Below are 15,843 nucleotides of genomic sequence, written 5' to 3'. Positions count from 1 at the left end.
ACTTTTGATACTGGCCATTGTTCGTGGATCTGCTGCTGCTGCTGCTGCGGCTGCGGCTGCTGTGACCCAGCAAACGCCACACTGACTGTCATTTCCTACTGAGCCAGCTAAATGCCAGAGCGCTCTGGTCTCCAGCTGACCAGGATGTGCTGTGTGGCACACAAATTATGCGCATTTATTAAGACAACTTCTTTCCTATTCTCTTATTCAGTTTATGTTAATTCAATTAGACGCCATTTGCAGCAGTTGCTGGCAACTTTTGTCACTCGGTTGCAGTTTCTGCCTTTGCCTCGGCTGAACTCTGCGCCTTCTGCTGTTGGTGTCTTCTTCAATTGCTTTGCCGTTTGCCGCGGGCACAAAACATTTTTGCAAGAAAACGTTTTTTAGGTGCGCCACTTGCTGATCGTTTGTTTGGCTAAAACACGAACACGACAACAACAGACAACAGCAGCAGAGGCAGCAGCAAGCACAGCAACAACAACCTCAGCAACAACTCTCGTTTGTTGATTTATGCGTTTTGCAGCATTTAAATTGGCATTTATGTCAAATGGCGGCAAGTTATAGTTTTTAATACATTTCGCATTATTTGTTTTATAAGCGTCCTTGAGCACGATCATAAGCCGCTGCTCAACTTCGACACTTTTCCAGCAGCATCCAAGCCCTCAGCTCTTGTTCCCATGCCTGCCACATTTTTTATGTTTTTCTTTTTTTATGCTACTTTGAATGGCATTCGTTAAGCAAATAGTTTAATTTCTCAAGCATGACAATTGTCGCTGAACATTTTTAAGTCCTTTGCAAGTTTTTGTTGGCCCATCAAACGAAGATCTTTGCAAACTTTTGTATGCATATGTTTTGAACCTTCAAATTTGGCTTAAAGCATTATATGACATTTTCAAACATTTAAAAATAATCTCTTGCAATTCAAAGTACTTTGATCTATCTTACGTTGATCTCCAGCATAAGTACACAATTTGTTAAAGGTTTTTTGACACAAATCTGATCTTAAAGTCGTTAATACTTATATTACGTATACGACACCATTGGAAGAATATTAAATTAGTTTTAATTGTTTCTGCATAGGGATGGGAACGCGAACGAATACAAACTATATACTAAATATAATATTTACTAATAAGTAAGAGCGAGCGCTTAAAAATTTTTTAAAATGAAAAAATTTTTTGTAAAAAATTGTTTGTATTATATTTGTAACTATATAAAATGATGTTCAAAATCTGGCTTTACTATTTCTAATAAAAAATTAAGTGGATTTCCGATGTTGCTGAGTCACGTTTCAAATAACATTTTACATAGTTTGAAAATTAGATTAAAGTCGACGTGTTCACTATGGCAATTGGCTTGGCTTGATGCGGGCTACTATGATTTATGTTTGTGTGTAATGTTTGTAATGCAACTTAAGGACAATATTACAATGTCAGCTGAAATGACAAGCGAAATGAGAAGTGAAATGACAAAAGTAATATAACACGACGTGTTCATGTTTGTGCTGAGTCAGATCTCATTCAACAAACACGTCGTGTTTTGTCGTGTCACGAGCCCAATTCCAGTCTCGATGTGCTTGCCCGCAGCTAGCAAATCGCAAACACGCAGCTCAATACAATTCCCAGAACAGCTGAAAATGCTAAGCGATCCGTACGAAGTGGTTGCAGCTACTAAAAACTAAAGTTTGCCGTTCACAAAACTTGCCGTAAATGTTGCCGCTTGTCAATAGTGCTTTGAACTTCCAATTGCAATACACACGGATGATCGCCGAGGCAGACTCAGGCCAGGCACAACATATGCACACACTTACACACACACACACACCATACAAAATGCCACTGGCCTTGGCGCATGCTGAGAATGTTGCTGACGGGTAGCAGCAACAGCAACAGCTACAACAGCAACAGCAACTGCTGCGGCTGCATCTTTCGAAAGCTGCCAAATCCGTTTGCCTCTCAATGTTTGTTACAGTTTTGTTTTTTCCATTTTTTTTTTCTCTATTTTTTTTATGTGAAAAATCACATCGGGTATTGGCCAATAGTCAGCAATGAAAATGTGTTGGCGTAATTAATTAAACAAATTATGTGCATTGCGCAGACGCATTGACGTTTTTGGTGCAGCATCGTTCAACTTGATTGCAATTTTTATTAATTTCACTTAGCGCTGCCAGCGATGGGAATGCAGCGAAGATATAAAAACAACTGGCAACAACAATTAAGTGTGCTCTGCACGCCTACGAGGTACCCTGTATCCAACACTGAGCTGATGGTTAGTAGAAAGCACAGCCCGACAGCCTCTCCTATCCACGCATGGCAAGCAAAAGGGATTGTGACTTTGCGCTTGCTTCTTTCGTTGTTGTCCACATTTCTATTCACGCTTAGTGCAACGCTGTGCCGATTGGTCGCTTTTCTGATCCAGTAGTGCATCGACGCACCAATTGATGAGTTTCGGGGGTTATAGTCCGATCTTTTTCAGAGGTTAATTACGATACTCAAATGTGTGTTTATAAGTCTCTTTAGACGAGCGAAACGGGGAAAAGTAGCAAAAGAAAAAAATTGTTCTGAATCTCTGTTTACATAAACAATCAATGCTCTAGATAAACGCTTAAAAGCTAGTCTGATAATCAATTTTTATTGATTTCGTAATAACAGACTGAGCTATCGACTATAAATTTGATCGGCGTGGAAGTCTCTTGGGTTTAATATTACACAGATGAGCGGGCGGACAGATAGATGGGTTGGATCGATTCAGCTAGTGCATGGGCTGCAAGACCTTCTGTCTGCCTGTTACACACACTTGCACCACGTCATAATACCCATTTGCCCATTGTCAATGGGCACAGGGTATTTAGCAACCACTTCGACTGCACTTATGGTCAATAGTGATTACAATTGCGGCAGCCAGGCGCATTTTGCAATGCGACTGGCGTCCATATAAGCCAGTATATATGGGCACACCTGGCTCCTTGTACTTTGTGCCATTTTTGGCTCCCAAATTCTTCAATTCTTGCTGCAGCTGCCCTGTTCGATGGCAACTGGCAATAGCGATGCCAGCTCATTGATTGTCTGATTCAAAGTGCAATCAATTATTAATTATACGCCTTGTTGTTGCTATTGTTGCGGCAATTGCACTTAAGTGTCCATCAACAAACAATAGTGCAACATCTTCATTGAACAAAATACTATTTTGTTTTTGTTTTTATTTTTTTTCCAGCCAGCTCATTTTTCTCTTGAAATGTTTGGAAATATTTAACAACCGCATCAAAATTAGTTTCGTTGTTGTGTTAGCCTTCGGCTTAGCTGACTTCAAATCTCAAAACTGAGACTAGACGAGGTTCGTCTCTTAAACTGAATTGATTTTTTACGTGCGTGCGGTTTGCGTTTGGCTGCGTGTGGGAAATATCTGAATTTTGTGGCCAGCCAAAGCAATTTGGTGGCATGTTATTTGATACAATCGGCCCCGGAAATGCAGACGGCCCTTCGCAATTGTGCAGGCGTGTCTTGGACTAGCATCAACTTTTTGTACCCTGAACCCATTGCAAATGGCTATAAAGGGGTATGATGCTTTTGTGCAAATGTTTGTAACAGGCAGAAGCAAACATCTACAAACCTATAAACATTTTTAGATTCTTGATAAGGGCGACGAGCTGATTCTAGTCTGTCTGTCTGTTTGATATCGGGGACTAAATGGTCTGGAGAATGAAATTTGAAATATAAATTCTCCTATACCATACGGAGAATCAGTTTATTTGAACTTCGCTATCTCTTCACATTCTCATAATATCGATCTTGAGATTTGGGTTTTTACGCATAGCTCGAGTATTTGGGATACCTTGCCTATTTCTCCCTAAAATATAAAAGAATTAATTTTTAAAGATAGATACTTGCGCTTTGGTACATACATACATACAATTGTACAATGCACAGAGGGAAGCTAGAATGTTTGCAACAGCTGCACCAGCGTGGGTTGAGGGTATCTCCGTATCGGGCACTCCCGTCTAGAGCACACTTACTTGTTTTGTTTAACCATATGTATGATGGCCGTCTGTTATAGGTTTACCGGTACAGGGACACAACCTGAAAGTCTTTAGACGCCGTGACACAAAGCCACTTGGCAAGCTGACGGCATTTGGCGTTGGTTAAAAGTCACATTGTTGACCTTTTTGGCGAACGTACATTGGAGAAAAGGTTTTTTTTGTTTTGTTTTTTTTTTCCGTTCAAGTAGTTGCTGGCAGCATCGTCTCAGACAAGCGAGCTCAGCTCATTAAAATAATATTTAACCTTTGAATGGGAGAGACAAATACTTGTTGACTACACCACTCGCATACATTCATTTGGCGCTGCTTTTGTCTCTGGCCCCGTCTGCGCAGAGCCAACGAGCCATGCGCAATTAAAAATTAACTATTTAGTTGTTTAATGCCCATAGTCCATAGTCACCCCCTCCCGATCTGCGCCTATCACCAAAGCCAATTCAATGTTTAACGAGTTTTGACAGCTGCGCGTTTTTTTTTATTATTTTTATTTCTTTTATTTATTTGCATTAGCATGCAATTTGAATGCCCTCACCAAACAGGAAATTTTCATATTTTCATACTATTTGTGTGCGGTTAGTTAAGAGGGAAAGAGATGTTGGGAGAACACGTATTTTGGCGGGTCCTCATCCTGTTGAGTTCTTAGGACATATGCGGCTCCTAGCTATATACTATATACCACATCACAAAATTGTTACAAAAAATTGTTTTGTTCCGGACTAAGTAAAGCATATGGCTGATACATTAACAAAGAAATGCATATTAATAAATTAAATAGACAAATATAGTAATCGATAATTGTTGCTGAATTTGAACCAGCAACCAGCCGCTTGCTAGTTCAACGTTCAGACATTTAAGTTCAGCAGGCTCATGACGTCATGTTTGCAGAGCACGTTGCATTGCTATTAATTTCCTGCATACAAACTTTGTTTCTTCTATATTTGTATAGATCTATATTCTTCTATATATGTATATAGATCACATCAGCATTTAAATCATTTTTATAAAGTATATTACTATTGTTAAATCACTGGATATATATTGGAGAAGACAAAGCTACATTCATATCCAAAAATAAAACCCGATTTCTTTTTGTTCAGTTGCTTAACATATTACGTGATTCAAATAAAATACTTTGGAAATATCACTCCAGCATCTTGATAATAAATATTTGAAAGTCCTGCTTGAGAGCCGCATAGAACGGCGATGATTAAGTTAAGTAACAGAGGAAGGCAAGAAAAGGAATTAGACACAGTTGAAGGAACTCAGCGAGTAAGTAAAGGGAAATTAAAAAGTGACAGCAGGTGAATCGATAAAGAGATGTGTGAGATAAAGGCGATAACCGGCTAAGAAGAGAGACCGACAGAGGAAAGGGGGAGGAAAGGGTTGAACTGGGAAAGAAAACAGTATATTCTTACCAAAATACTACGAGAAAATTTATCATGTTTGGACGATTTAGTTGAAATAAAATTAAATACTATATAATATAAATTAAAATACCTACATATTTTTTAGATATTCTCACGAGACGTTTGACAAGATGTTGGGTAATTATAACTCCATGAATACTCGTAAGTCTGTCAAGGTATTTAATCTTCGACTAGCCGAGCATGGCTGCTCTTTGTTTTCAGTTAACTGTCTGCAAGAGTGTATACAATGTTTATCTTGCCAAAAAAAAAAAACGTAAAATTGGCAAAGCTTTTGTTATTTGTTTTGACACTCATCATGAGGCGGCATCCCGCTTCTGACCTATGCGCCATGTTCACACGATGAGCGCAATTGGCGATTGGCCCGGAGGGTCTGTGTGCGTGGCATCTTTCAGCCCTGACATCAAAAATTTCTGCACTGATATCGCACCTAAACAACAATAAGTCATCAAAAAAAAAGTGCTATGAAGTGCAATTTGCTCTAGGGTTGGGCATCGCCAACGCTTCGATTTAGTAATCAAAAATTGTTATACAGACAAGTAAAACTTGTAGCAGCACTAGCAGCGATTTTTGGGTAATAGGCAAAAGATACCCTAACAAACATGTGGCTACGCATATTAGTCGCCTATATCGTTTGCGCAGGCGCCTACAGTTTATGCTCGACCGAAAATTACACAACAAAGACAACATACAAGAAAATGGGATGAGGAAAATTTAAAGTACCAAAAAATAAATAAGCACTCGGCTCTAAAAACACCAAAAGAATCTGCTTAATTGTTTAATTTTAAATTTTATATCATTTGGTTGACCAGCGCCATTTCGTTGCGGCTCGTTTACTGCTGTTTTTCCTTCCGCTTGCGCTGTAGCAATTTACGCAGCATATTGAAAGAGCTGAGCACCGGCACCATGACGGGCAGAAAGAGTGGTATATATATGGCATATTTCTGCTCATCGGGAAAGTATAGCTGCGCCAGTAAACTGGCATCAAAGAAGCCGCGCTCCGAGGCCACAAAGGCGCGCTTGGCCAGCGCCGAAGCATCCAGTAAACGATGCTCGAGTAGGGCGGCCTTGGCAGCCAGAATGTCAACATAGGAATTGGTTATGGCGGTGGCTACGTTGTCGTCAATCACAATGTAGCTAATTTGGTCTGCAAGCAGGGAGTGCATTAGAGCATAACCATATAAATTATGAGCCATTTAATCAGATTAAGTGCCTTACCTAGCAACTTAATGAGACTCTGCAGCGTATTACTGGCCGTGGCAATGTGCCGTATGGCGCTGCGACGCATATAGGATTCATATTCCCAGCGCCTGGGGGCCAACTGTTCGATGTCTACCGTTTTAACGCCCGCCATTTGCACCTCATTGCTGATGTCCAAGAGCTTGTGCAGCTGATCCAGCATCACCTGCATATTATCATTGGTGTTCACATAAAAGGCCAGCGGCGGTTCATTATTCACATGAGCCAGACACACGCGCTCGGGCGGATTGGCTATTATAAAACCGCCCCAGGGTGGCGATATAAAGGCATCGACACCGTCACGCGTCAGCATCTCGTTCTTGCTGTTGTATATGTGCAGCGGTGCGGTGCTGCAGGGCGCTATATACACAACCAGATTGATGACAGGCTTGTCCGTTATGCTAGCGCTCAGATTTTGTGCAATGGATGTGAGCAGGTGCGGCAACGCCGACTCCTGCAGTGCATAATGGCGACCCAATTTGCTTTGGTCTCGCACCTGCTTGACTTCAGCCTCAATTGCAACACGATATTTCCACTGCGTGCGCACCGTGTAGCTGGATATGTCCGATATCTGCGCCAAGAAGGGCTCTATATAAGCTGGAATTCAAATTGATTAGCGCGGAATCAATAAACTCTGGCCGTACACTTACTCTGCGCAGCCAAGGCCACATTCCACTGAGCATGTGTTAGTCTAGGTTTGGGATTTAGCACGGATATAACAACATCATAGGCGGGCTGTGGTGCCTCTGACTTAGCGCCCAAGCGCTCATCAGTGCTCAGTATCTGGTTGATGCGATAGGTTTGCAGTATTTTTGAATGCAACAGTTGTGCCAGCTTATTTGAAGCTAAACAAGAACAGAATAAAATTAGTGTCTAGTCAAATTTCGCTGACTAGGATATACGCTGTTCAAAGCGACAAGCTTTACGAGGTCGGAAGAGCCTTTGGCATACAGACTTCGAAATGCGTACAGACAATTACATCCCAACAAGCAACTTACTGACATCGCTGCGCATTAGCGCCGATCGCTCCGTGGTTAGCAGCAGTTCATCTTCCAGCCTGGGCCACTCAATGAATATAAAATCGCCCACGCTCTGCGGATGTGCTTGCAGCAGCAACTTTTCCAGAGCAGCCGGCGTATGCGCCTCGGCAGCCTTGGCAAATGGCGACAGCTGCTTGAACTCCACGTTCCAGATATCTAAATGGAAATGGTCAGTGACTGCTCAACTGTGTATGTGTGTGTGTGTGTGTGGGTTGATGTGTAATGTGCTTTTACCGCTGTCGCTGAATGCGTTTTGCAGCTCTGTAATGAGCAGCTGGGCGCGACTTGGCTGCTGTGTGTAGATGGCCACCTGTACAGCTGTTTTGATGGGTTGGTCACTTAGGCGCTGAATCGCCGAGGAAGGCAAATTGACTCTTTGGAAGAGAACGTAAATTTAGATAATCTTCATTTAAATACAGTCAAGGCTCTGCTAATGAAATGGAGAACTCCTTTAGTTTGACAAATTATTTAGTTCCATTCTTTTTGCTGATTTCAGCGAACATCACGAAAATGAGTCGAAGAGTGGATGTGTTCTCCAAAGCGAGCTTTCACTGTAGCATGCTGGGATGACTCACCTGTAGACAGTAGTTGTTTTCCACCACATGGGCACGCCAATACCCACAATGACCACAATGAACGCAATCGTGGCAGCGATGCGATATTTGTCTGCAAATGGAAAACATAAAAATTAAAGCATTTTAATTGAATTGTTTTATAAATTGTGCGCCTATCGTAAGGTGTGCATTTAAAAGATAATTGTTGTATTTTTGTGTTTCTTTATACAATCACTTTATTGGGCATTTCTCTTAGTGCTTTTCTCACTTGAATACAAACAACATTCACGCAAGTCTTTAGTAAACTTAAGCAGAAAAAACATTTGTGCACTGCCAGTCTAAACAACAAATTGTGGCTAGTACGTGCGGCGGCATTTTTGGGAACATTTGCTTGTAATTATTCCCTATAGCTGCAGGATATTACAAACACTGGCCCCTTGTCCAGCGGGGTGTTGCGCGAGACGTATTTGGTGAACTTGGTGGTGCCTTCGCAGCGATAGACAATATTTAAGGCATTGTCCACAGGCGTTATTGTCAGCAGCACCGAATCATCGTGGCACTCCTCCTCCTCCTCCACCTCATGCTCATCCTGCTCAATGCTATGGTCGCCATCGGCAACCGGATCTAAGCCATTCTCATGAGCAGCGCGCTGCTCTACCTCAGGTGAGAGATATGTAATGACCGCCGCGCCTTCCGCTGCATTTAGATAATAGACCAAATCGAGTGTGTTCTCCTCGCTGACCAGGCCATCGCCCAGCACCGTGTAGTTGCCGTGCGACCAGCGCTGTAGTTCCACGCTGCAAGTGGGCGTTATGGCATCGACACCATACAAGTCCAGATCGGTGAAATCACGCAGTAGCTGGAACATGGCATTGCTGCGAAACAGCTGTAGCAGCTCCTGAACTGTGCCCTTCGCGCTGCTCAGATCCATCAGCTCGTAGTTGTGCGCATTGGCGGGTCCTTGTCGTCGCCATGTGAGCGAATCATCGTTCAGGAGTTGCGCGCGTGCTAATTCAAATTTTTCGCGCTTGAAGAATTCATACAAGCAAATCTCTGAATTCTCCTCGATGCGTTTTTGTATGCTGCGACGCGTGGCGTCTTTTAAGTACACATCGTTCAGCAGCAATCCCAATTTGGGTTTGTTATTGATATCTGGCTGCAGGTAGCTGAGGCGGGGAAAAGCGCGCGAAGAGTCCGCGGCGAAGGCTTCATTGGTGGCGCCATGAAACCAGCCATTGATGGTCAGCCGTGGATAATCATAGGTGGTCACCTCGCCCACCTGGTGAAAGGAACGTGAGCCGACTTTAAAGAATGCAAACTGATTGTTTTTGGGTGCAATCTTCCGCTGCACCGGAAATTGTGGATAGCACTGATCATCGCTGGAAAAGATTTCTAAGCAGCCACCCTGCTCCTCGTTCCACTCCTCAATGCCCTGCCAAGGCGACATATAATAGATAAAGGCTATTTGCCTATCCTTAAGCAGATCATCGTGCACCAGCAAGTAGTCGCCACAGCTGTACATGCTGCACGAGGCGGATACGTAGTCCAGCTTTAGATTTGTTATCTCCTCTAGCCAGGGTCGCACTTGTTTTCGCAGCAACTGCAGGAAATTGGCAAGCAGCCTGCACTCGAGCATATTGGATAGATCGGTGCTCTGGTAGAACTCATACAGATCCATTTGCTTGCGCGACCAGTGCACTTTGTTGATCATTTCGTGCACCAGAGCCGGGGGGTTATTCCTCTCTAGCAGATCAGGCAGTAGGCATATTTGAAATGGTTCTCCACAGATCTGTGCACCCGTTGTCTCTTCCTTTGTGCTTGGCGCTTGTTTAGCCCATGCGGACTGCAGCCATTGCGTCACATCCTTTTGTAGATAAGCTTTATTCAGAGTTAACTCCACGTCCGCGTCGCCTGCACCAGCAGCTGCGTCCACAGATTCGCCAAGCCGCGCCAATTTCTTTTGTGGACCTTCTTCGCGGTGCGCCGATTCTGTGTCCACGAGTTTGTCTGCAAGGGCAACACAATGAATGACATTGCATTAAGCATTTAAATAGAGGGGAGGCATACCTTAAATTTTAATGTATGGCCGCGCACACCTAAACACACGCACACACACGGGCGACTCGTTGTGCCGGCACATTTTTACATTTACACGCTGTTCTTGGCTACTTAAATGCAGATACGTATGCTTCCACTCACCTTCGGTTTTATCTTTGCGCTTGGGCTTCAAGGGACTAGTCTGTTCCATGTTGCGTATATTTTAGAATTAAATTTTAACAAAATTAACCAAATGTAACATGTACATAGAGCGTCTGTAGCAAAAACATCGATGCATATTACTACCAAAAAAAAAGAATCGATTAGCATCGATAACAAATGCGTGACGCAAAAGTGAGGCAACAGTACAAAAAAATGAGCTTAACAGTGCCTTTTAACCGATCGTTCCACTTGCCACTTCGTTTCAATTTGTTAATTGTGTAGACTGTTGTCTGCAGTGGTTCTTACTTCCACGTCCAAATGATTTAATTAATCATTCTACAATAAGCAGCAGGCACAATAATGTTTGTTTGAATTCATGTGCTTGTATTATAGATATTAGCAATTATAGAGTGTTAAGTGATTAATTTCTAAAAACCTGTATTAAATGTTAGAACATCAGTCGGTAAGTGCATATGAATGAGAAGTTGAACTATTTTTGGTGAAAATTGGGTGGCAATGCCGTGCGATGACCTTGGAAGAATAGGCCCTAAATACAACACGTTTATAAAAACAAACATAAATTATGTATGCGTGTGTGTGTATGTGTTCACCATCGGAATGTGCGCGATCTGGAACGTGCGCTGATGCGTTTACAGTGGGCCAAACAGCTGACTGCCACCTGATGAGGCGGCGAGGAAGACCTGTTTACACCGAAAGGGTGTGGGCGGTGTGGGGTGTTGCTATGATCTCATTCTTATAAATTTTGTATTTTTGTTAATTTTCTTAAAATAGCTTTCAAAGAACTCCAATGGGCAAGGATCAGCATTTACTCGAAGCAGCTCGCAATGGGGATATAAAAATCGTTGGCAAATTGTTGGAGCTGACGACCAAGCGGTATGGCCCACTGTCCAGGTGAGTGCAAATTGTTGCAAAGCACAGTGAAAACTCTCATAGCGGACAGTTCACATATAAAAAGCATTTTCATTGCTAAACGCTGCGATAATCAATGAAACATAGAGTTTATTTTTGGATCCAATCCATGTTGAGGCAGTCCTCTATAAATACATATTTTTAACCACAGTGGACTGATTAACCATTTATTTAAATACCATAAGGCGTGCATATGAATGGGACCGCAAAATACAGTATATATAATAGATTCATATGTCTAACTTTGTTTTTAATAAGAAATACAATACACAAGCAATCGGCATAGTATATATATATATTCTCTTCTTTCAATAATCCTATTTCATGGTACCTTGTGCGTAGGGAATCATATAATGCTATTGACAGCTTAAATTGAATAAATATAAATTGTAATTCTTTCATAAGAGGATGTCGCGACGTATCGTGTCCAGTTATCGGAGCTTTCACTGTATTTATATAAAAAAAAACTCGAGATTTGATTATTGCTCTCCCTTTAGTTTCCGTCGCAGCCCCAATATCAACTGCCAGGATGTCAACGGTTACACCTCGCTGCATCACGCCTGCCTCAATGGACACAGCGCCATTGTGCGCCTGCTGCTGGCCCACAATGCACAGGTAGATGTGCCCGATGTGCGCGGCTCGACGCCGCTTTTCTTGGCCTCCTGGGCTGGCCATCAGGATATTGTGAAAATGTTGCTCTTTCACAGCCCCATGCCGGCCAATCCCAACGCACAAACAATTGAGAACGAGACGCCGCTGCATTCGGGCGCCCAGCATGGACACAATGCCGTTGTGGCCATACTCCTGTCATATGGCGCTGATCCCACCATACGCAACAATAGCTTTCAAACGGCTCTAGACTTGGCTGCCCAGTTTGGACGGCTGCAGGCGGTGCAAACGCTGCTGCGCGTAGATCCCGATCTGATAGCACCCTATCGTCGTTATGTGGAGGATGACAACCTGTCCGAGCTGCTTGGATATTCCAATCATAACGCCACGCCCACCAAGCACATCTTCACGCACACTTGCCTGCATCTGGCCAGCCGCAATGGTCACAAAAAAGTGGTAGAAACGCTGCTCGCGGCTGGCGTTGACGTCAACATACTCACCCACGCGGGCAGCGCGTTGCATGAGGCAGCGCTCTGCGGCAAGAAGTCGGTGGTGGTTACGCTACTCAAAGCTGGCATCGATGTGCATGCCACAGATGGCAATGGACGCACTGCACTCGAAATACTCGCCGACTATCCGCCACACGTCACCTACGAGATTGTGGCCGTCATCAACGGTTTGTGTTTCGATTAATTATATTCTTGCAGTGGGTATTTACATTTTCTCACGAAATGAGTTCCGCATAGTAGGGAATATCTGCGATCCCATCCAATAATATATATTCGTAACAGCCATGTCCATCTGTTTGTATGCAAGGTATTTGTGAAACTAGTCTCACTATATATCTCACTATGCTCCCAAAGTATAAAATCTGCCACCATATAACTTCTATAACTACTATACTTCTACTGTATACATATACAGTAAAAACTCTCTTGGGCGGACAGCGACATGCGTGTAATTATTGTCTGGAATGCCCGCCTGATAGAGGGCGAATGGGTGCGGTCTAATTTATAATGGGACGGTGCCTAATATACGTGTCCGTTAGAAAAGTTCTCACTGTACGCAGCTCTCACTATGGGCAATCTGTAATTTGTACTTTATAGCTAAACTGTTTTTGTCTCTAAGGGTATTCAATCTTCGGCAGCTTGAAGTTAACTTCTCTTTAATGTTTCAAATTCTAACGAAATGCTAACGCCTACGCATTTACTTTCAGAATTTACAAATTTGGCTGAGGCGCAGCTGTTGCGCAGAAACCAGACGCAGCTGGTCAACCATCTGGTTATGGAGAATGGAACCGAATCTGCGCTGCCCAAGCGTCTCTATGAAAAGAACATACAGCGGCCGAATCAAGCCAAGCTAAGCGATCAATCGAAGCTGAGGAAGTAAGCCAACGCACTAACTGACTACGTGACACGCCCACACGCCCCCATGTTACTGTTGTTGTTCTAATTGTGAACTCAATTAACCATCAAACGCAAGCAGCACTAATTTGTATGTGTGCTCAGATCAGATCAGCTCTGCTCCAGATCCAGAACTCATGCTCATGGCTCGGAATTCATAGAACTCATACCGAACTCACGCACCCGCACGCACACCCACCATTCACACACTCACACACACACACAAGTACACACACGCACGCACGCACTAGCACACATCAGTTCAGAATTGGTTGGTAATATCATTTTTTATCGAAGCGCCTTCATATAACGGTTTTGGTCTTCTTTTTTTATCTCTTTTCCAACTACTTTCAACCACTACCCCGCCACAAAAAAAAACATCCCTAACCCCTAGAAAGCAAGACCATCCACCAAATGGACTTTCGCACTCTTTAAGCTCTTTGGACAATTACACCAAACGGCCAGCAAATTATTTGGACATGAAACCCATACGGCCACAAAAGTCGGTGAATGATGTGCACAATTTGGAGCCGCGCCAGGAGCTGTGGATCAGCTATAAGCCCGTCTATCAGCAGCCATACCAAAGCGCTCTACTTCAGTCGAGCAATAGTTTTTCAAATGCTTCCATACCCTCTCGTTCCTATGAATACATTAATCTGCTCAAGCCCAGCTCCAGCAGCGAGGAGCAGAGCCTCAACAGCACAAGCTGTAAGTGTTCCCATTAACTCTTGTCATGTTTTAGTTAATCCACTTCCTTGCCTCCACAGCTGCAACGCCCCAACGAGCTGCGCCTCAGTATGTGGAAATGAAGCTGCAATCTCCAGTGCCCATGCCACGCACTCACATAAATACTGACTACGAAAACCTAAAGCCCAGGATCAGCGAGCGTGTGATGTCCAGCTCTCATATAGATAGCAATAATAATAACAACAACAAGATTGTTTGTCATTCGCCCACGCCCGACTATCCGCCACCCACTGTCGTTGAGGCCGAGACGACAATTTTTAGTTTCATGCAGCCGCCACGCCTGGACGACTCCACGGGCACAACGAACTCATATTGCTCGGATCATGTGGAGGAATTTGTGGGTGACATGCCCTTTGCGGGACTCTTTAAGGGCTCTACTTTGAATTTGGCACAGGACGTGTTGGATGGACGCGGCCTGCGTTCGCCCAGCATGGTGAGATCCGTGAATGCGCTCAATCCACGACGCAGTCTGTCCAAGCAGCGCTTCTCCACAACTGGCGAGGATTTTAGCGCCTCACGCGTCTGGGCTGAGATTGATACTATCTTTGAGCATATCGGTAATGAAGTATCCACGGTGGAAAAGGAACAGGAGCATGAGCCTGAGCAGGAGCCGGATACGAATGAGGTGGACATGGAGCAGCAGTCGGATCTGCAAAGTAAGCTATTACAGCCAAGCTCTCTGGAAGATCACAGACAATCGCTACACATACGCAATCCAGAGGAACTGCTGCTGGGTCAAACACCGAGTCCGGCTTCCCATTGGTGCCATTCGCCCTATACGCTCGTCTACGGCGAAATACGCTACTCCGTTTATGTGCGTATATCTCTTATATATATTATAATGACAGCTGCTAAAGCATATATTCCTGCAGTATCTGGGCTCAACTGTCATAAGGGAGCTGCAGGGCACCATTTCGACGCGCAAGTCCATTCAGAAGCTTAAGATCGATGAAAAACTGAAGTCAGCATCAAGTGTGAGTGACATTAGTCTGCTGGAAAACTGCACCACGTCGACAAAGTATCTCAAGGCAGCCAATCTGCAGACGCGTCTCAAGGTGGACATTGCCGCCTCCTGCCTTGGCGTCAAGTTTATAGATCATGAGTCAAAGGTTGCCTATCTCAGTTTTCTTAAATCCGCAATAAATAATAATCAATAATCCCCTTTACAGACTGCCATCTGCTCGCATAATATTGAGAACATCAATTGTGTTTGCCAGGATGCGGAGGACATGCGTTACTTCGCCTATATAACCAAAGAGCGGGATCTGCATTACTGTCATGTCTTTATGGTTGACAATTTGGTTTGTTTCTTGAATATGCTTATAAAGCGAGTGTATGCTTTAATTTCTGCACCATTACAGGAGCTGGCCAACGAAATAATCCTGACTCTGGGCCAGGCTTTTGAGGTTGCCTATCAATTGGCCCTGAGCAGGCAGAGCACACCTTTAATACAGAGCGATGAGTGCTAAACCGTGTGCCACAAGCATTATGCATTATAAATCATATTTAATCTTTACGCCATTTGTTTTGTATTTTTCTATTTGACTTGCTAGTCGTTGATGCCATCATAAAACTGTCATTATTATTTTAAATGAACACGCAGTTTAATAGTATTTTTTTCAATAAATAACTGGTTTTAAAGCCAACTGCCAATTGTCTCTTTTT

The 15,843-nt window shown here is 43.4% G+C and overlaps 2 protein-coding genes across 6 annotated transcripts; one reads left to right on the top strand and one right to left on the bottom strand.

Moving 5' to 3' along the window:
- Positions 1-6,216: 6,216 nt before the first annotated feature.
- On the bottom strand, positions 6,217-10,637 carry LOC135438780 (prolyl 3-hydroxylase sudestada1-like). 2 transcript variants are annotated; one of them, XM_064697264.1, is made up of 7 exons: positions 10,490-10,637; positions 8,312-8,402; positions 7,971-8,110; positions 7,695-7,892; positions 7,347-7,541; positions 6,676-7,293; positions 6,217-6,604 (listed from the first exon to the last, which is right to left on the bottom strand). In XM_064697264.1, the coding sequence occupies exons 1-7, from the start codon at positions 10,536-10,538 to the stop codon at positions 6,291-6,293; spliced, it is 1,605 nt and encodes a 534-aa protein (XP_064553334.1). In that variant the 5' UTR covers positions 10,539-10,637; the 3' UTR covers positions 6,217-6,290. The 2 variants fall into 2 exon arrangements, with proteins under 2 accessions (XP_064553334.1, XP_064553333.1); XM_064697263.1 differs by lacking the exons at positions 6,217-6,604; positions 6,676-7,293; positions 7,347-7,541; ... (1 more) ...; positions 7,971-8,110; positions 8,312-8,402 and adding an exon at positions 8,503-10,297.
- A 133-nt stretch (positions 10,638-10,770) lies between these two features.
- LOC135438777 (ankyrin repeat and sterile alpha motif domain-containing protein 1B) lies at positions 10,771-15,770 on the top strand. 4 transcript variants are annotated; one of them, XM_064697258.1, is made up of 9 exons: positions 10,771-10,867; positions 11,282-11,401; positions 11,917-12,704; positions 13,245-13,413; positions 13,826-14,139; positions 14,199-14,992; positions 15,051-15,287; positions 15,348-15,479; positions 15,540-15,770. In XM_064697258.1, the coding sequence occupies exons 2-9, from the start codon at positions 11,298-11,300 to the stop codon at positions 15,645-15,647; spliced, it is 2,646 nt and encodes an 881-aa protein (XP_064553328.1). In that variant the 5' UTR covers positions 10,771-10,867; positions 11,282-11,297; the 3' UTR covers positions 15,648-15,770. The 4 variants fall into 4 exon arrangements, with proteins under 4 accessions (XP_064553328.1, XP_064553329.1, XP_064553327.1 ...); XM_064697259.1 differs by having other exon boundaries at positions 10,777-10,952; positions 13,868-14,139; XM_064697257.1 differs by having other exon boundaries at positions 10,778-10,952.
- The last annotated feature ends 73 nt before the right edge of the window (positions 15,771-15,843 follow it).

This window comes from Drosophila montana, unplaced genomic scaffold (genome assembly GCF_035044405.1).
Source record: "Drosophila montana isolate Dmon_TW-CO22-7 unplaced genomic scaffold, ASM3504440v1 contig_3848_1, whole genome shotgun sequence".
NCBI classification, from domain to species: domain Eukaryota; kingdom Metazoa; phylum Arthropoda; class Insecta; order Diptera; family Drosophilidae; genus Drosophila; species Drosophila montana.
This window is presented reverse-complemented; position numbering and strand designations above follow the sequence as displayed.

Excerpts from the sequence above, each read along its gene's own strand:
- LOC135438777 (XM_064697258.1), top strand. The coding sequence starts at position 11,298 with ATGGGCAAGGATCAGCATTTACTCGAAGCAGCTCGCAATGGGGATATA. Across the intron at positions 13,414-13,825 it reads GATCAATCGAAGCTGAGGAA|AAAGCAAGACCATCCACCAA; the intron begins GTAAGCCAACGC and ends CCTAACCCCTAG. Across the intron at positions 15,480-15,539 it reads TCTTTATGGTTGACAATTTG|GAGCTGGCCAACGAAATAAT; the intron begins GTTTGTTTCTTG and ends GCACCATTACAG.
- LOC135438780 (XM_064697263.1), bottom strand. The coding sequence starts at position 10,538 with ATGGAACAGACTAGTCCCTTGAAGCCCAAGCGCAAAGATAAAACCGAA. Across the intron at positions 10,298-10,489 it reads GCGCAAAGATAAAACCGAAG|ACAAACTCGTGGACACAGAA; the intron begins GTGAGTGGAAGC and ends TTGCCCTTGCAG.